The following is a 20,582-nucleotide window of genomic DNA, read 5'->3' as shown; positions in this document are numbered from 1 at the left end:
AGGCATCGTGGTGTTGTTGTATTTAGATCTCTGTTAACTGTTTGTGAAGAGCAGCCAAGGGTGATTCAGGCTTTTCTTGGTGGTTTTTTATCGTTGGCCCGTTGGTGGAAAAAGAGGTAGTGGCTCTCGCTCAGTAAGTGAAGTTGCAGGAGGTATGGGTGTAGTTCTGTCTTATGGGGACTGTTGCTGTCTCCCACTCAAACAAAAATTACAATCGAATAACCATCAAAAAACTAAAAACACGTGGACAAACAACACACCGTGTAATCACACAGGAACAGGAACCAAAAAAAAGAAAAAAGGGGAAAAGATGAAGAAAAAAGAAGAAAACCTGCAATATCTGGGGATAGGGCACTAAGAGAAAAAAGGTAGATAAGGAAAATAATGAAGAAAAAAAATGAGAAAATTGCAAAAAGAAAAACAAGGAACGGAGTTAACCACGAGAAAAAAGGGGAAAAAGGAAAAAAAGAATTAAAAAAAAAAAAATAGAAAAAGAAAAGAAATTCAACCAGGAACATGGAAAAGAAAAAAAGCTAAAAACTAGAACCTGGTAGGGGAAGAATAAGATTAATGGTAAAAAGGACAAAAGTATTAATAGTAATAGTTGTTTTTAAACAGACAAATACAAGCAAACTAATCACCCGAAAAAAGAAAGTGAAAAAGGAAAAAAAAATAGGTGGAGGACAGGGCAGGGCACCCAGGCTCCGTCCGAGCACACACACTATGATGGAGTTCCTGTGGGCCCAGAAGGTGGGTGGGAGTGGGGGATGACTGCATCTCTGTTCACCAAGCAGGTGTGGGGTATAAGAGTAACAAGAGGATTGTCGCACCTTTTTAGTCTTGCAGGTCCATAGTGTCCTTGGGGTTGCTGGAAAGCTGAACCTCTTCTTAAGCCCCCGGAATCTCAGAGAGCGCTGTCTCTTTAAATATCCAAAATAGTCAAGCTACTTGTAACATTCAAAATGGTGGCGCCTTCCAGACTGGCACAAGTCCACAACTCAGCCCACTTTTCTCTTCACTTTCTCCGTTTATTCCCCAGCTACCAGAGCAGTCCCCATGCAGTCCCTGGCTAGCAGCGCTGATTTTTAGGTTAATTCTTAGGTCCTGCCACACTCAGGAATCTCCAAGCTGTCTGTGCCATCAGGATCGCTCAGGATTGTTGCCAGACTGCAGCTCCGTCTTTCTCCTTTTTTGGTATTTTCATGCAAGTTCTTATAGTTGGAGTTTAGTCCACTTCTGTATCCTTCCCTTCAAGGCTCAGGGGTCCAGGATTATCTTCTGTGTCTGTGTTAATTGCTTTCCTTTTTCTTTGTTGAAGAGGGTCTGTGCAGTCTTTCTGCCTAGTCCACCATCTTGATGGAACTCCTAGACCAAGAACATTTTAAATGAAGTCTGAGGGATGGCAAGTAGACTAGCATGGCTGGAGAATAGGATCTATGGAGAGGAATATGGGAGGTGAGGCGGGTAAGATGTGCGACAGGGCCAAAATGTGAGGGGTCTCAAATACCATCCTAAAGAGTTTGAGCTTGAATTTTTTTTCAATACTGTGTTTCAAGTGAATGTTTACAGAGCAGATTAGATTCCTGTTCAACAATTTATACACAAATTGTTCTGTGACTTGGTTACAATCCCCATAATATGTTGTTATTATATTACTCTCACCATTTCTACCCTGCCTGCCCCGTTTCTATCCATCCATTTTCCCTGCCCCCTTTGCCGTCTCATCTTTGCTTTTGTGTAAATGGTGACCATTTTGTCTCATATAGTTGATTGTTTAAAGAAGCACATTCCCTACAGGTATTATTGTCTATTTTATGTTATTGTTAGGTGCCGTTGAGTGAGCTCCAATTCATAGTGACCCCACGTACAACAGAAGGAAACTCTGCCCAGTCCTGTGCCGGTCTCACAATCCTTGCCACACCTGATCCCATTGTTGCAGCCACCACGTGAATCCATCTCATTGAGGGCCTTTCCTTTTTTCTTTGACCTTTCACTTAACTAAGCATGATATCCTTCTCCAAGGAATCGTCCCTTCTGACAACATGACCAAAGTAGATAAGACAAAGTCTGGCCATTCTCGCTTCCAAGGAGCATTCTAGCTGCACTTGTTCCAGGACAGATTTGTTAGTTCTTTTGGCAGTCCATGGTACTTTCAGCATTCTTCACCAACACCACAACTCAAAAGCATCAACTCTTCTTCAGTCTTCCTTATTGTCCAGCTCTCACATGCATATGAGGCAATTGAAAATACCATGGCTTGGATTAGTTGCAGCTTAGTTTTCAAGGATACATCTTTGCTGTTCAGCACTTTAAAGAGGTCTTTTGCAGCAGATTTGCCCAGTGCAGTATGTTACCTGATGGCTTGACTGCTGCTTCCATTGGTGTTGACTGTGGAACCAAGTAATATGAAATCCTTTTCTCTGTTAATTGTGGTGCTGCTTATTGGTCCAGTTGTGAGGATTTTCATTTTATTTATGTTGAGATGTAATCCATACTGCCGACCGTAGTCTTTAATCTTCATTAGTAAGTGCTTCAAGTCATCCTCACTTTCAGCAAGCAAAGTTGTGTCACCTGCATATCACAGGTTGTTAATGAGTCTTCCTCCAATCCTGATGTCACGCTCTTCTTCATATAGTCCAGCTTATCGGATTATTTGTTCAGCATACAGATTGAATAAGTATGGTGAATAGATACAAATTTGATGCACTCCCTTCCTGATTTTAAACCATGTAGTATCCCCTTGTTCTGTTTGAATGACAGCCTCCTAATGGATGTACAAGTTCCTTATAAGTACAATCAACTGTTCTGGAATTCCCATTCTTCTCGATGTTATCCATAATCTGTTATGATGTACACAATTGTATGCTTTTGCACAGTCAGTAAAACACAAGTAAACATCTTTGTGGTATTCTTTGCTTTTGGCCAAGATCCATCTGACATCAGCAGTATCCCTCATTCCACATCCTCTTCTGAATCCAGCTTGCATTTCTGGAAATTCTCTATCAATATACTACTGCAACCATTTATGAATTATTTTCAGCAAGATTTTGCTTATGTGTGATATTAATGATAATGTTTTATTAATTTCCGCATTCTGTGGGATAACCTTTCTTTGGAATGGGTACAAATATGGATCTATTTCAGTGAGTTGGCCAGGTAGCTGTCTTCCAACTTTCTTGGCATGGACAAGTGATTGCCTCCAGTGCATCATCTGTTTGTTCAAACATCTCTGTTCTGTGGGGTTCTGTCAATTCCTGGAGCCTTGTTCTTTGCCAATTCTTTCAGTGCAGCTTTGACTTCTTCCTTCAGTACCACTGATTCTTGATCATCATATGCTGCCTCCTGAAATGGATGAACGTTGGCCACTTCTTTTTGATACAGTGACGTATTCCTTCCATTTGCTTTTGATGTTTCCTGCATCATTCAGTATTTTACCCATAGAATCTTTAATATTGCAACTCAAGGCTTGAATTTTTTCTCAGTTCTTTCAGCTTGAGAAATGCCAAGCATGTTCTTCCCTTTTGTTTTTCTCACTCCAGGTCTTTGCACATTTTATTATAATAATTAACTTTGTCTTCTTGGGCTGCTCTTCTTCTAAGTCTGTCATAGTCTGGAAGATCCACTGAAACCTTTCCACCATGGGTGACCCTGCTGGTATGTGAAATGCCAGTGGCATATCCTCCAGCCTCACAGCAACACACAAGCCACCATAGTGCAACAAACTGGCAGATGAGTAGTGGGTTTATTTTATAGGCCAACCTATTATTTGGCTGAAGGGTGACCAGGAGTGGGTTCCAGTTTTAAAGAGTATGTTAGGGCCATAGTCTCTATTGATCCAGTAAGTCTAGTCCTTTTTATGAATTTTAATTTTCTTCTACATTTTCCTCCCATTCTAACTGGGACCTTCTATTATGTCCCTGGTTGAGCTTGATTTTATAGACAATAGGGAGTTATTACAGGTTCTAAACCAAGACTGACATAATCAAGTCTGGACTTTGAAAGGTAACTGTAGCCGTGCTGTGAATAGGAGACCACTGAAATGGTCCAAGGGGATAAGGATAAGGGCCTAAATTAGGGTCATGGGAGTGAAAGGAAGTGATGGATTAAGAGAAAATTTAGCCTCTTCACCAATGCAGCCAAGCGGCAGATGCAGAGATGGAGATCTTTGTGAAGACTCGGACAGCCATCACTATCGAGGTTGAACGCAGTGACACCATTGAGGTTTTCAAGGCCAAAATCCAAAACAAGGAGGGCATTCCCCCTGACCAGCAATGTCTGATTTTTGTGGGGGATGGCTGCCCTTTCGGCCTTCAGCATCCAGAAAGAGTCCACCCTGCATCTGGGGCTATGTCTGCATGGTGGCATCATTGAGCCTTCCCTGTTCCAGCTCACCCAGAAGTACAACTGCAACTAGATGATCTGCCACAAGTGTTTTGTTCACCTGCATCCCTGTGCTGCCACCTGCTACAAGAAGTATTCCTGCACCCCAGGAAGAAAATCAAATAAGGGATCCTCTCCCTGCCTCCAGGAGGTGCCTCCTCCCAAGCCTCACAGCCCTGGGCCCTCAATAAAGTCTCCCTTCATTGAACTGAAATTAAAAAAAAAAAGATAATTTGGTGATCTAATTAATGTATCTTGGTTACTGATAAGATGAGAGGCCCAAGTTTACCATCTTGGAAAACCAGGTGAAAGGTCAGGCCATTTACTGAGCTAAGGAGACCAGAAGGGAGTATATCTTCTGAAGGAAATATGAGAGGTTCAGTTTGGCATGTCCATGGTTGAATGGTTAATGAGTAATTGGAAATCCAGGTTTAGAGTCCAGTGGCATCATTGGGTAGAATATTTAGTTTTAGCTCATAACTATATAGTTATGAGCCCAACTTAGGCAGATTTTGCAACAGAAGAGCATAGAGACCTTAGAAGAGCACAGAAGTTCTAGGAACACTAAGGTTTAAGGGGCAGGCCACAGCAAAGTATCCCTAGAAAGAAAATGAGAAAACTAGATGAATAATGTGATAGCTGATACCCAGGAAAGAGTTTCAAGAATGAGGGATTTGTCTTCAGTGTTGGGTTCTGCCAAGGATGAAGATGGAGAAAAGGCCATTGGCATTGGCAATTAAGAGCCCTGGTAACCTTTGAGAGAACAGTTTCCTTAAATAAATTCAGTTGGAAGCCAAAGACCAATAGCTTGAGGAAATAAGAAAGTGTGATATATACAGACTCATTATCAAACCTCAAGGAGGAGAGTAGCAAAGGTATGTTGAGGGAGACATAGTATGGAAGGAACATATTACTTAGATGGGGAGATTTGAAGTTCCTGGTAGCATAGTGCCTAAGGCACTTGAGTGGTAACCAGAAGGCTGGCGGTTCAAACCCACCAGCCACTCCTCGGAAGGAAGGTTGGGCAATCTACTTCCGTAGTGATACTGCATCGGCAACCCAAGGAGGGGTCACTATGAGTCAAGGCTGACTCCACGGCATATAACGATAACAATGTGGACTGAGAAGAAGAAATTAAAACATTTTTTAAATTAATTGACTTATAGTTTACAGAGCTCTTTTATATACCTTATTTCGTTCTCAGACCAGTTTTGAGAAGTATGGCTATTATTATCCCCATATGTGAGATAAGGAAACTGAAGCTCAAGAGAAATTAAGTAATTTGCTCAAAGTCAAAGATAGTCTCCTGTGACTCTTTCTAGATCTGTAGAGAAAGGTTGTATAATCCATGGAGTATAATCTAGGAAGGGATGATGCAGAAAAAAAGGAGTCAGAGACATAACCATTGGTGAAATATTGCTTTCACTGAGACAAAGAGGATGGTGGAGATAAAGAATAGGGATAACTAGGATGGATGTTAGGATGACCAGGCAGGAGATGATTAAAGCCAGTCCCATGACTCGGGACAGGGCAAATATGACTTTAATCTTTCCTGGTGATGGTTGCTACACTCTGATAGTAAGATAGATGTAGAAAACTTTAAGACCCCTGTCACCTTACATCCAGAGTATCAGCCCTTTGAGCCCTGAGCAGACCTTTAAGGAACTGGAGCTTTTGGGGAACCGATGCCTGGCTTTCTGTGTGAATATCTCTTACAAGGATTTTAATGTTTTGATTTAAAGGAAAAAAATATTAGTTGCTAACTTTATTGGTGGTGTTTTTTTTTTTTTTTTCTCATAGGGCATTTTAGATTATCTGGATAATTTATCTCCTCAACAAATACGGAAACTCTTCTATATTCTCAGCATATTGGCATTTAGCAAAGAGCAGGAAGCCAGCAGTCACATCCAGGTAAGAGGCAATGTTTTGAGGAGAAACTTTTTAAACCTCTTAACTTGACATTTGCTGGACAAACTCAAAAGAATGCATAACATAGTCCTAACATTTGTTCATTATTTTCTTACCACAAACATTTATTAAGTGCTTACTGTGTGCCAGACACTGAGATGCGAGGTGTGTTAGATGAGTTCTGCTGTGAAGGGGCTCAATTGATTAGGACAGAGATGAGTCTGTAATCAGCTAACCATGAACTGAGTAAAAAAAAAACCAAGTCCTGAGTGCTGTAGGGACACAGAGAATCACCCTTGTTTCCTGAGGTACATTTACATCTAACATGAACTTCATCTGGGCTTGCTTTCATTTGTGGACACTATCCACTGATAAAGCCAGGCTAAGGGGCTAAAATAAAGAGAACATGTTACGTTGGAATTATGACTCATAGCTTTTTGTTATCTTTAGTGCCACCTCATGGTACTAATCCATACTTGACTGTAATGTTGAACAGCCAGCCACCCTTTTTTTTTTTTTTCACTTCTTTGTGACCATCTGTAGGTTTTTCATTTTGTTTTGCTTTTGTTTTTCTTAATTATGATGAATATATATGTAATAAAACATTTACCATTTCAACATTCTTTACATGTACAGTTCTGTGACATTAATTGTGTTTATCATGTTCAACTGTCATCCTTATCTGTTCCGAATTTTTTTGCCTTTTTTTAATTATAAAATTTTTTTTTAATAGACACACATGGTACAAGGTACAGAGGGTGTACAGTGAAAAACAAGTTTCCCTCCTTCTCAGCCTTCTAGCCATCTGGTTCCCCTAGAGGCAAGCACTGTTATTAGTGTATAACCTTCTGAGATACTTTCAGCATTTATAAATCCATGTTGACCACTATTCTACTTCCTCTCCTTCCCCTCTTTTGTTCTACCTCTTGCTTTTTCTGCTTAGTGTATTTTGGAAGTCATTTCACATTAGTAGTACAGAGCTGCTTCATTATGTTAACTGAACAGCCAACATTATGGTAATTCCCATCTCCTTATTGAGCAACCACCAACACGATAATAATAATAGCTATTATTATCCAATGTCTACCAGGGGCTGGGCTTTGTGCTAGGAATTTTTTTATGTGTGATTTATCTTTAATTCTCACAACGACCTTCCTCATTTTATAGAAGAGAAAATTGAGACTCACATGAAATGACTTGCCAAAGGCCACCCAGTAAATGATAGAGCCCTTCCTATTCTAGAACCTTTCTATTCCAGTGTCCATAGGCTTTTGTGATGTCACTTGAGCCTCTTCATCTTTCTCAATCATTGTCCGGTTGCAGGATGACATACACATGGTGATACGAAAGCAGCTCTCTAGCACTGTATTGAGGTACAAACTTATTGGGATTATTGGAGCTGTCACCATGGCTGGCATCATGGCAACAGACAGGTAAGAATGGGGATTCTGACTTTTGCAGCTCAAATCAGATAATCAAGTTGCAACCTCAAAAAAAGTGTTATTATGAAGAACTGTTTGTGATCATTAGTCATTAGAGAGATGCAAATCAAAACAACGAGATACCATCTTACCCTAGCACAGATAGCAAAGTTCAAAAACACAGAAAATAACAAATGCTGGCAAGGATATGGAGAGATTGGGACTCTTATACACTGCTGGTGGGACTGTAAAATGATACAACCACTGTGGAAATCAGTATGGCGATTCCTTAAAAAGCTAGAATTATAAATACCAAACCCATTACTAGGTATATTGAGAACCAGGACAGTAATTGATATATGTACCTCGCATGTACATCACAGCACTATTCACAATAGCAAAGACAGACACAACCTAAGTGCGAATCAATGGAGGAATGGCTAAGCAAACTATGGTACATACACACAGTGGAATACTATGCAACACTAAAGAATAATGTAGAATCTGCAAAATACTACATAATGTGGATGAACTTGGAGGACATTATGCTGAGTGAAATAAGTCAGTTGCAGAAGGGCAAATACTTTGTTAGTCCACTATTGTAAAAAGTTTATAGAGGGAAGGAAATTTTTCTTTGTTGGTTACCAGGGAGGGGAGGGGAGGGAATGGGAAGGAAAATTGCTAGATAGGTTAAAAAAATAATAATTTTATTATTATTATTTATTATTTATTATTATAATATACATATACACACACTCACATATACATACATGAACAAGGAGCTCTGGTATTGTAGTGCCTAAGGCATTTGACTGCTAACTAGAAGGTTGGCAGTTCAAACCTACCAGCCACTCTGCAGAAGGAAGACTGGGCAATCTACTTCCGTAAAGATTTACTGACTCAGAAACCCAAAGGGGTTCACTATGAGTCAGAATCAACTTGATGACAGTGAGTTTGGTTTTTATATATATGAATGTGTATCAAAGATTACACATTCATATATAATGGATATATGGTAGCATAGTGCCTAAGGCACTTGACTTCTAACCAGAAGGCTGGCAGTTCAAACCCACCAGCCACTCCTCGGAAGGAAGATGGGGCAATCTACTTCCATAGTGATACTGCCTTGGAAACCCAATGAGGGGTCACTATGAGTCTGACTCGACGGTACGTAACAACAACAACAACAACATCAAAGATTATTAGTGGTTACCATGGGTAGGAGAGAGGGGGAAGAGGAAGCTTTTGTTTGCAGGCCATTGAGTTTATGGTGATGGTGGTGGAATATTTTGGAAAAGGATAGCAATAATGGTGGCACAACATGAAAAATGTCATCAGTGTCCCTGAGCTGTAAATGTGGAAGTTGTTAACATTGGTGAATGTCTTGGTTTGTTTTCACCACAAGAAAAGTTAAAAAAAAAAAAATCACATTGCATAGACAATATTACTACAACAGTAGACATTACAAGCAAAATAAGAGAAACATGTTTGACTTTTCTATGTTCCTTCCTCATCTTGACTCTATATCATGTATATTGTTTACAGAATTATGATCATAGTCATTACCATCTGATGGTTAAAAACTAGGAATTATCAAGAGATGAAGTTCTAGAACTGTTTCCCCAAAGGGGAAATATGGATGCATATTTCTGCATCTTCTCATGTCCTAGGTACTAGACAATGCAGATTTCTCTAGTACTTTGTTATTCTTGTCTGGGACATCATGTTTGGTACAAATAAGGTTTTCCTTGTGGATATTTTACTCCTTGTGCTATTATTTTTAATTATGGTGAAAATATGTACACTAAAACTCCCATCCCCAACACCCCCCATCCTTTGATGCTACAATTACAGCATTTATGAAAGCATTAGATTTGGGGCTTGATGAGATGTTGCTTATCAACATCATTTATCAAAATGGCATTGGGATTCAGTTCACATACCTTGGAAAAGATTTGTCAGAACCTCCTGAGACCTCAGGAGACGTCTTTCAAATTGGAATTAGTTATCCAGACAGGCTGGCTAAAAGCTCCTTCTCTGAAGCCATGGGAGCTCTGGTGGCATAGTACCTAAGGCATTTGACTGCTAACCAGAAGACTGGTGGTCCATACCCACTCCTCGACAGGAAAATTGAGCAATCTACTTCTGTAGTGATATTGCCTCAGAAACCCAAGAAGGGGTCGCTATGAGTTGGATCCTACTTGACAGCAGTGAGTTTTAGTCTGAAGCCATACTCTGCCTGGGACCAAATCTTGGCTCCAGTATATACTAGCTGGATGACCTTGGGCAAGTTGCTTTACCTCTGTGCTTTTGTATTCCCACATCTGTAAAATAGAGATAATGATAGTATTTACTTCGTAAGAGTTGTGGATAGCATGAAGTGCTTAGAACAATGCCCATCCAGTAGAAAGCACAAAATAAATGCATGCTCTTATTATTATTACTGATTTATGTCATCTTACAAATAACATAAGATAGCCCTGATTTGCTCTAATCTATGTTTTATATGACTTAAATAAATTCTCTGTGCCTTCTTACATTTTGATCTCCATTTCCATCCCCCCTCACTCCCTCAGGGAGGCAAAGGAAGCAGAACTCATATTTATTGCTGGTTATTTACAAAATATTGCAAACTGAAACTAAAATTCTTTGTTTTTTGAAGTGGATCTTCTAGTGTCACCCACAGGAAGGCAGACCTGAGCAATGAAGAGTACACACAGGTAAGTTTGGTACATTTACACGTAACTGAGGAATTGCTTCTTATCACAGTCAGTTTATCAGAGAGTGCTGCTTTTTTAGAAATGTTTGCCTGAACTCCTAGCTTTTTTGATTTTGTACCACTTTTGTGGCAGTTACAAATTTACTGGCTTTGGCTGCGTTTAATTCTGTATCGGTCTAATCTCCCTAATTGAAGTGAAAATCCCTAGAGAGCAAGCTAGATGGGCCATGTTTAGAATAACAGGTTGGCTGGAACATAAGGAAATGAGTGTGTAATTGAGATACATCTAATTTGGAGATAGAAAACAGGGCCTTGGATGTCAAGCACAAAATTTTTATTTAATTCTTCAGGCAGAGGTAGTCATTTAAGGATTTTTTTGCATGGAAATGACATAAATGAGATATCAGAGTTTTGTTTAAGAAAAATTAATCTGGCTCCATGGCTTGGAAAAGGTGTGAGATTGGAAAGAGGCAGATAGGTCAGGAGGCTAAGGAAATTGTGTGTGAGAAGTGAAAGAGCGAAGTTGAGAAGGGAAAAACGTAACTGCTGACTGGGGTAGATGGAGTTCAGAAAGAGTTGGTAGCCCAAGGATTGAACCATTTTTTCTCTTTGGCTGCTCCAGGTGACCTCCTTGCTGCAATTGGTTCACTCCTGCAGTGAGCAGTCTCCTCAGGCCTCTGCACTTTATTATGATGAATTTGCCAACCTGATCCAAGGAGGAAAACTGGCTCCAAAAGCCCTGGTGGGTCAAGAATCTTTCTCATAAAGCACTGTAGGAGGAGGGCTGCTTTGCTACTTACTCGTTAAGCCTTCTCTCACCTATAATGTGGAGAAAGAGGGATTGTTAGGGATTGAATTGTATCCTCCAAAAATATGTGTTGTAAATCTTAACCTCTATGCCTGTGGTTAAGGATTTCTAGTGGCATAGTGCTGAAGGTATTTGCTGCTAACCAGAAGGTTGGAGGTTCAAACCCACCACCTGCTCCATGGAAGGAAGATGGGGCAATCTACTTCTATAAAGATTTACTGCCTTGGAAACCCAATGGGGGTTGTATGAGTAGAAACCTACTCCATGGCAGTGGGTTTGGAGTTTTTTGCTTTGTTTTATGCCTGTGGTTGTAATCCCATTTGATAAAAGGTTGTCTTTGTTATGTTAATGAACACGATTAGTGTAGGGTGTGTTTTGAGTCAATCTCTCACTAAAGAAGCAGATTGTTGTGTTATGTACCAGAAGCAGATTATCTCTCCAAGGGAATAGTTGTTGTTATTTGCTGTCGAGTCGAGGCCCCAACTCATAGCGACCCCTCCTTGGGTTTCCGAGGCAGTATCACTACGGAAGTAGGATTGCCCAACCTTCCTTCCGAGGAGAGAAGCAGATTAGGCAACCAGAAATGGGGAAGACAGAGGCCAAGCCACCTGGAGATCTCCAAAGAATCAGTAAACTGACTGAAGAGGCAAGGATCCTGGCCCAGAGCCAACAAAGAAAAAGTGTTCCCTTAGAGCCAGTGCCCTGAATTTGGACTTCTAACCTCCTAAACTTTGGGAAAATAAAATTCTGTCTGTTAAAGACATCCACTTCTATTTCTATTATAGCAGCACTAGATAACTAAGACACTAATTACTAAGACACTAGTTACTGACTAGATAACTGTGAGCCCTTCCAAATTCTAGTTGGGAAAGCTGTTCTGCACCACCCCCTTACATCAGGGTTCTCCTCTGAGGCCTCCTTTACATAATAATAACAATAATAGTAATGAAGAGGTTTGGTGGTGATACTGTTGTTGGGTTGGTAATGATGATGTTGAGAGCCACCATCTATTTTATGCCAGGCACTGTGCTAACTAAGCATTTGTCGTGCATTATCTCATTTCCACCATGATAATGAGGTATATCTTCTTTTCCCTTCCTTTTTAGAAATGAGGAAATTGAGGCTTAGAAAGGTTACAAGTAATTTTTCTAGGGCCCCACAGCAAGTATACCTTGGCTATACTTTTTTGCTTGTTTGCTTCCTGAAGGAATGGGCTGGGCAGACCATTCTTAATGATTTCCAAGATTCCTTTGTGGTGGACATCTGTGTTATTCCAGAAGGGTAAGTACTGTTCACCCACTGACTTGGTTGTACTTGTGAAAAATTACTCAGTGATGTCAATAGCTGGTACAAACTTCAGAATGCTTGTAAATCCAATCCAGTCCCATACCTTCTTTCCTCCTAACCCACATGCTTCTGCACCCCAAGCTCTAGGATTGCTAAAAGGTTCCCTACTTGTTCTTTCAAGCTCCATTCCTCATTTTTCATCATAATTAGCAAAATTGGTTTATTCTAGTGTTTCCCCTCAGCCTTGCTTACCCCTGAGTTGGGGCATCCAATTCTGGGTTCTCTTCACAGTGACTATCCATTTCCTGTGAAAACTCTCTATGGACTGGAAGAATACAGTAGTCAGGATGGGATCGTCATCAACCTGCTGCCACTGTTGTTCTGTCAGGACTTTGCAAAAGATGGGAGTGGAATGATGTCACACAAATCAGGCCAAAAGTCAGTACAGTTCTCTTTTTTAAAACCTCTGTTAGTGTTTTAAATGTTCACAGGGAATTCCACAGTTCCTTGAATCTGTGGGAACTTGAATAAAAAATGTTTCCTCCCTGGACAGATGGTATGTGGAGAGGTTGGAGAGAATGGAGAAGATTTCTTGTTTTTGTTTGTACCCTAGGGTTGGGATTTATGTTGCCTTATAACAGCTAACAGACATTCTGAGATTATTTTCTTCTCTGTTCCTTATTCATTGCTTTCTATCAAACCTTCTCCCTCTCGTGGACATCCATGGCTACCTTACTCACTCCCTCCATCTTTCCTTCACTTCTCTTAGCACATGGACATTCACTCCACTGACCCTCTGTCTCCCTCCAGTTCAGTTCATGATGTTACTTGCTGAGAATCTATCGTGTCCTCTGCCATTTGTCCTTAAAAGGAGATCTTTATTTTGGGCAAAACTCTCTAATTAAAAGGTTGAGCTCCCCATGAATAAGGATTAATATGCCTATAGAATATGGTCTAGAAATGGATTTTTCCTTCCTAGATTGGTGTCTCCATTGTGCCTGGCTCCCTACTTCCGACTGCTGAGACTGTGTGTGGAGAGACAACATGATGGAAACTTGGAGGAAATTGACGGTTTACTAGGTAAAGGATGAAGTCATCAGATCCTTCCTTCTTTGTAACCCTTCTTTGATAAATTTAGGGAAGGGGCAGACTAGCACATGATGTGTGTGAGAAGAAGTTTGCTAATTGGACAAAGAATATTATAACAGCAGTAATAGAATTCTAAAGGCAAAACAATACACACAGAATCCCATCATGTTAACAAACATAGTTCCATGTTGCTTTCTTTTCTTGCCTTTATAAACCAAAAATTCATGGATACAATCAGTCCTAGCGACTGGTACACCATCCGATCTGCAGCCTATATGACTATGAAACCAGAAGAACTAGATAGTACCTGGCTACTACTGTCAACCACTTGGAAGGGGATCTATTTAGGAGGTCCTGGATAGAGAGGGAGTACAATGTGGAACAAAACTCAAAATCATTTGGAGAAAAGAAAAAGGGGGGACCAGGTTTGCTGGTCCAGTAGAGCCTGGTGGAACCACTGAGACTTTGGCCCCTAACTGCCCTTCAGGTCTGGAATTGAACCCACGCCTGTGGCTTCCAGCCAAACAATAGACAGGCATATGAGTTGAACATTTACCTGAGGTAGATACACTCCTTGGAGAGAACAATCATGGGAGAAAGAAGGGCTGCTTATGCACAGGGAGACAGCTCAAGGGGCAGGAGTGCATGGAGGGATGGACACAGGGAAGAGGTAACTATCGGGAGGAAGTAGGAGGGGAGATGTTGCATTGTGGTAAATTGTGATCAATGTCATGAGACAAAGTGTATGTGAACTGCTGTATGGAAAGTGAATTTGCTCTGTAAATTTTCACCCAAATCACCAAAAAAAAAAGACTAAATAGCAAGGAAGACTAGCTTCAGGGGCAGCATCCAGGGGCTTACACTAACGGGAGTTGATGATGTTTGTCCTCTTTCAGATTGCCCTTTATTCCTCACTGACCTGGAACCTGGAGAGAAGCTGGAGTCCATGTCTGTTAAAGAGCACTCATTCATGTGCTCACTTATATTTCTTACTCTCAACTGGTTCCGTGAGGTGAGCAAAGTTACTGGGACATTTCACTTATTGTCTGTAGTTCCTGTCAAAAATAAACCATTTTCTTGGTTCCCACAAGCCTTCTTTAAAAATCCCACAAGCTGCTGGTCTGATAGAGCCTGATGGAACCACTGAGAGTATGGCCCCTAGCTGCCCTTCAGGTCTGGAATTGAACCCATGCCTGTGGCTTCCAGCCAAACAAAAGACAGGCATATCAGCTGGACATTTACATTAGGTAGATAGACTCCTTGGAGAGATCAATCATGGGAGAATAGAAGGGCTGTGTATGCACAGGGAGATAGCTGGGGGTGGGGGTGCATGGGAGGGAAGGACACAGGGAAGAGGTAACTATGGGGAAAAAGTAGGAGAGGAGCTGTTGCATTGTGGGAAATTGCAAGTCAATGTCATGAAACAAAGTGTATGTGAGCTGCTATGTGGAAAGTGAATTTGCTCTGTAAACTTTCACCCAAACCACAAGAAAATTGAAAAAAAAAAATCCCACAAGCACTAACCCCTGTGTGCTTCTCCAGCTCTTATGTCCCCCTTTCTGTTGTGGCCAAATCAAAATACTTAGATGGTGGCGTAGTGCCTAAGGCATTTGCCTGCTGACCAGGCTGGTGGTTCAAACCCACCAGCCACTCCTCAGAAGGAAGGTTGGGCAATCTACTTGCATAGTGATACTGCCTTAGAAACTCAAGGAGAGGTCACTATGAGTCAGATCCGACTCATCAGCAGTGAGTTTTTTTTGTTGTTGTTACTACCTCCAAGCCTTTGCTTGTGTGTCCTTATTGCTGCCCAGGGTAACCTCCGTACCTTATCCATGATAGAAATACTGCTTATCCTAGCATAAGCATACACATAATTTTTGATTCAATGAGCTCGAGTGAATGGTAGTTTTTTTTTTAAATAATAATGACAATAATGATAGAATGTTATATCATGCTGCTTTTCAAAGCCTTCTCATTCATATTATTTCAGAGAATATTTATTCACTTGAATTATCTCATTTGGTCTTCACAATTACATTATGAAGTAAGCAAGAGAAATATAATTCATCTTACTTTACACATAGGGAATTCCAGGTCCAGAGAATTCAAAGTCACTAAAATTTATTAAGTACTATATATAGAGAGAAATTATATAAAGAATTATTATATATAGAGAAAGTAGGGTAATTTCTTTATTTACACTGTTTAATCCATACAATCATCACACTCCTACTTAAAGAAATAAAGGCTCAGAAGGATTAAAGATTTAGCTAAGATTACTTAGCTAGTAAGTAGCAGAATAGGAGTCCTTTTACCAAAGTATGTGCTCTCTAGCCACTGTACTGTTCTGGTTTGTTACATAACAACTGATAAGAAGAACTGGGTTTAAAAGTCCAAGTTCCTGTGTTTCACCCAGAATTTTTTTCTCTACACCACCCAGCTGAAAATACTTCTTTATTACAAACTGAACTCACAGATCTGCTGCTGAATAGCATTTTCTTTTAGCTCTAGATGAATAATGCAAACAAGGTTAAAATCTAAGCAGTTCAAGGTATGAGAATACAGTTTTTACTTCTGCAGATTGTGAATGCCTTCTGCCAGCAAACATCACCCGAGATGAAGGGGAAGGTGCTCACCCGGTTAAAGCACATTATAGAACTACAAAGAATCCTGGAAAAGTACTTGGCAAGTAAGGAAAATGTCCTCTCCTAGTGGCCTTGCTGGGATGGTAGGCTCAGAAATAGATGTCCCCTACCCACCTGGGTCAAAGAAAATGTATGCTGAACAAAACTAAAAAGAAAGAAGAAAATTTATTGTATTCAGTTTGCTCCCATTGTTACCTCTAAGAGATCTTTCTGCTTAAGGAAATAAAAAGTATCAGACATTGGTTGAGCTGTTCCAGAGTTACATTTCTCCTTTGGAAGTAAAACTTCCAGTGACCTTTGCCTTCCTGAACACAGTCATGAGCAAGAACTAAAGATGAAAGACCTTAGTACCTCCTGACATTGAGTACAAGAGTTGTTTTTAACTGCTGGTGCTTATTCTCTGAGGATAATTGGAGTGCCCCTCCCCATACCTTCATGTAATTAATTATACTTCAGGAAAACTGCTATGTGATTAAATATTGTTAATATCTTTAGATTTTAAATGTGAATGAGTTTGTTATCTGCTTGGATATTTTTGATCACTGTTTAAAAAGATTTTGTTAGTTGATCGTCATCATTTAATGTTATTCCTATGTTATCTCTGGCGAGTTTGCTATGCCAAAACAATTCATGTCAAATGACTTGATTGCATCCTTTAAGCATATTCCAGGCATTCAGCCATGGTTGGTGGTTTTGGGGACTAGTTTCCAGCCAATTGGGTGATTGCATTCCAAGTATAGTGGTCGCATGTGGTTCTGAGCTTCTGCCTAATTCTGTTTCAGTCACCCCCGACTATGTTCCTCCTCTTGCAAACTTTGACTTGGAAACTTTAGATGCACCACCTCATGCTAGTACTGCTGTTTCTGCAAAAATCAGAACAATAGGAAAGAAAAGTGAGTATGTTATTTTCTTCTTACTCTGTCTATACATGAGCCATACTTAATTAACCTAAGAAACCATATATGCCAAAGCATCAGTAACTGGAGAGATGTCATTAAACCATTCCTTTAACAGGCTTATAAATGAGTTGCAAGTAGGGTTATAAAATTACTTCTAAGTAGAAAGGAAGCCCTGGTGGTGCAGTGGTTTAAACACTTGGCTGCTAATCCAAAGGTTGACTATTTGAATCCACCAGGCACTCCATGGGAGAAAGATAAAGCAATCTGCTTCTGTAAAGATTTATAGCCTTGGAAACCCTATAGGGCAGTTCCCCTCTGCCCTATAGGGTTGCTGTGAGTTGGAATCGACCAGACAGCAGTGGGTTTGGTTTACCTCTAGGCAGACTTTAGCAGGTTGTTTTCCTGAGGCAGCAGCATTTGCCAAACAGGATTATTGATTACTTGAGTCCCTTTTCTCTTTTTGAAACATCAGGAGGAACAAAACGAAAAGCAGATGGCAGCAAAACATCCTGCCCTGACACACTTTCAAAGGAGGATACTTTGGAATGTGACCCTACACTATCTGATAGAAGCCAGCAGGAAAAGGTATTGGGATAATGGGTTGTCATGAAGGAATAGACAGCCCTATGAGATAAACTGAAGGCCAGCATCATTCTCTGCATTTTATAGGGAGAAAAATTAGGAAATGGAGATGCAAGTGAATTCTCCTAGGCCTTGGAGTGAGTCTTTGAGTAGCAAAGTTCGGTTTAGACCCTAACCATCCTATCATTGCTGCATCACTGTTTTCTCTAATTATTTTGCTCCCTTTTTTGCACCCTGCAGTACTCTGAATTCTCTCTTAAAGCAATTGTCAAATTCTGTCTTATGCACAGTTTGGTACATACTTTTTTTTCCCCTTTTCCCTTCCAATCCCAGATTATCAGCTTCTTAATAAATTGAGATAATGTGAAATGCTCAGTACAATTTCTAGAATTGTTAAAGAATTTGTAATTTGTTTTTCCTGTAACTCCATACTACTCCCAAGACAGGTTTCATACGTTTGTGAAATTGCCTGAACTACATGGATTGTAATAATTTGTGTTATTTAGCTATCAATTTATTATTTGTTATGTATTATTCCTTTAATCCCTATTAAAAAAAACCCCAAGGTTAGTATTGATATCACATTTAAGAGATGAGGAAAAAAATAAAATAAAAAGTGAAAACAATTAAAAACAAAAAGGAGATGCAGAAGCAAAGATTCAGAAAGGGTAAATGACTTGTCCAAGATCACATTGCTAATAAGTGCTTGAGCAAGGATCTTTCTGGCTCCTAAACTCATGATTTTCTGCACCATAGCATAATACTTCAGTTGACCTAATAATTCATCCCTAAGTAAAAACTAACCAGGGGTCTCAACATGTGACCTTTATCCTCATAGTAAATAGGGTGCTTTGTCTCACAATATTGAGGGAGTTGGGTAAAAGGAAGTTGGTGATCTGATGACAATGTAACTTTTTGCATAAAATGAATGCATATTTGTACTTTAAAATCATCATCAGAAAGTAGATTTATATAGAAGAGTTGTTTATATTCTGTTGGTTTCTGCTATTTTCCCTCAGGAATTCACAAAGAAAGAAGAAGAGAAGGCATCGGTATCGCTACAGAATTATGGTGCTTTTTTCCGAGAGCTGGACATTGAGGTTTTCTCTATTCTTCATTGTGGGCTAGTGACCAAGTGCATCTTAGATACAGAAATGCACACTGAAGTAAGTGACAAAGCTTGAATCCCCAAACTTAATCTTTCAAAAAGTCCCTCAGGGCTGTTCTTATTTCAAAAAGAACACTGTGACAGTGAGACAAATTGGAAACTGGCTTCAAAATCCTGTATATGTGAAAGTACTGATAAATAATGGTTATTTATAAGGAAGTATGGGAGTAGAGGAGCCATGTGGTGCAGTGGTTAAAGCACTTGACTGCTAATGTAAAGGTCACCAGTTTGAACCCACTAGCCACACCACAGGAGAAAGATGTGGTTGTTTGCCTCTGTAAAGATTTACAGACTTGGAAATCCTTTGGGGCAGTTCTACTCCATCCTGTATGATCGCTATGAGTGAGAATCAACTCATTGGCAGTGGGTTTGTTTTGTTTTTTTTTGTTTGTTTGTTTAGGGGAGTTGAGAAAAATTTCATAGAAAAGAAAGTAGAATTCTTCCAGGTAAAATATTTGAAAAACAGCATTGATTTATATGTGATAGTTAAAAAAATATAAGTACCCTCAGAATAAAGACAGTGTCTCTCTTTTTTTAAGGGAATAAAAAACTCTACACCAGTTTATACTTAGGAATTCATTATAAATGCCATAAATGTATTTTGAGTTAACAGATTGAAGTAAGAGGACATTTTTGATCCATTCCACTTCTATTAGTGTAATATGCTTATAGGTATCCCCAACAGTGTTAAGAGTAGCAAAGCATTAAAGGAAACAAAGTATGAAGGGATTATTTAATGAACAGAGAAAAGGGAAATTTCCTTGAGTTAATCATTTTTTTATCCTGAGGTATATAGGCATGTATCTTGGATCTACGGCTGGAAAAATATAGAGAGCAATTTATTTCTAGAAAAAAGTGTGTCTTCAAAAACTATACTGTATACTGCCTCAGATTCCTGTCTAATAATTTGGATTATTTGACTTTGGAAATGCTTAACTTTTTGGTCAGTGGACAGAACATAACAGCAATCCTTTATAAGAAGTGGGGGAAAATTCTCTCCTCTTTGATTAAGGGACAAATTCTTCACCCACTGGGAAGAATAAACATGAACTGTTCTAGAAAAAGGTGACTACAGCATACTTGGAATTATTCCCTCCTTCCTGCATGTGACAGGCCACAGAAGTTGTACAGCTTGGACCCCCTGAGCTGCTTTTCCTGCTGGAAGATCTGTCCCAGAAGCTGGAGAATATGCTGCTACCTGCTGCTAAGAGAGTCCCTTTCTTCAAGGTTAGTATAGGCAGACACAGAACCTGGGCTTTATGAATCTTAGTGGTAAATAAGTTGTCTCTTCTCTGGCATTGTGTTTGGGTCACTGACTAGCATGGTTGCAGCCTCATTGCCATTTCACCTTGCTTTAGAAAGGAACTTTGAAACAGAAAACAAAACAAAAGGTACCCAATACAGGAAATGAGTCATATTCCTGAATCATGTTCTTTGTTCAACCTGCCAAACTAAGCCTTTGCCCAAACCTCAGTATAGTAGTTGACTGTTCAGAGAAGGCCAGAACCTCAAATGTGCATGTCATGTACAAATGTGCACACATACATTATCAGATGAAGCAGTTAGATGATGCAAACAACAAAAGGTGAAAACTGAAGTGTAAATGTTTAAAGATTAGCCTTTCCAGTTGCTTGATTCATTCTTTTTTGTGCTGTCTCCTCTAGTATTGTCAACTT

The 20,582-nt window shown here is 39.8% G+C and overlaps 1 protein-coding gene across 1 annotated transcript in view; it reads left to right on the top strand.

The window, feature by feature from the left end:
• The window catches only part of FANCD2 (FA complementation group D2), an 84,412-nt gene that overhangs the window by 44,366 nt on the left and 19,464 nt on the right, over nt 1–20,582 (top strand). The window contains exons 17-29 of the mRNA XM_042781654.1: nt 6,181–6,291; nt 7,612–7,721; nt 10,372–10,429; nt 11,051–11,170; nt 12,444–12,517; nt 12,815–12,961; nt 13,503–13,603; nt 14,509–14,624; nt 16,193–16,301; nt 17,040–17,150; nt 17,629–17,741; nt 18,758–18,904; nt 20,020–20,133. Coding sequence (XP_042637588.1) covers nt 6,181–6,291; nt 7,612–7,721; nt 10,372–10,429; nt 11,051–11,170; nt 12,444–12,517; nt 12,815–12,961; nt 13,503–13,603; nt 14,509–14,624; nt 16,193–16,301; nt 17,040–17,150; nt 17,629–17,741; nt 18,758–18,904; nt 20,020–20,133 — 1,431 coding nt within the window. The remainder of the gene's footprint in view (nt 1–6,180; nt 6,292–7,611; nt 7,722–10,371; nt 10,430–11,050; nt 11,171–12,443; nt 12,518–12,814; nt 12,962–13,502; nt 13,604–14,508; nt 14,625–16,192; nt 16,302–17,039; nt 17,151–17,628; nt 17,742–18,757; nt 18,905–20,019; nt 20,134–20,582) is intronic.

The sequence above is a fragment of the Orycteropus afer genome, unplaced genomic scaffold (assembly GCF_000298275.1).
Source record: "Orycteropus afer afer isolate SDZICR_OR568_19922 unplaced genomic scaffold, OryAfe1.0 scaffold00144, whole genome shotgun sequence".
Classification (NCBI taxonomy): Eukaryota; Metazoa; Chordata; class Mammalia; order Tubulidentata; family Orycteropodidae; genus Orycteropus; species Orycteropus afer.
The sequence above is the reverse complement of the archived record's forward strand: the minus strand, read 5'-3'. Positions and strand labels throughout refer to the sequence as shown.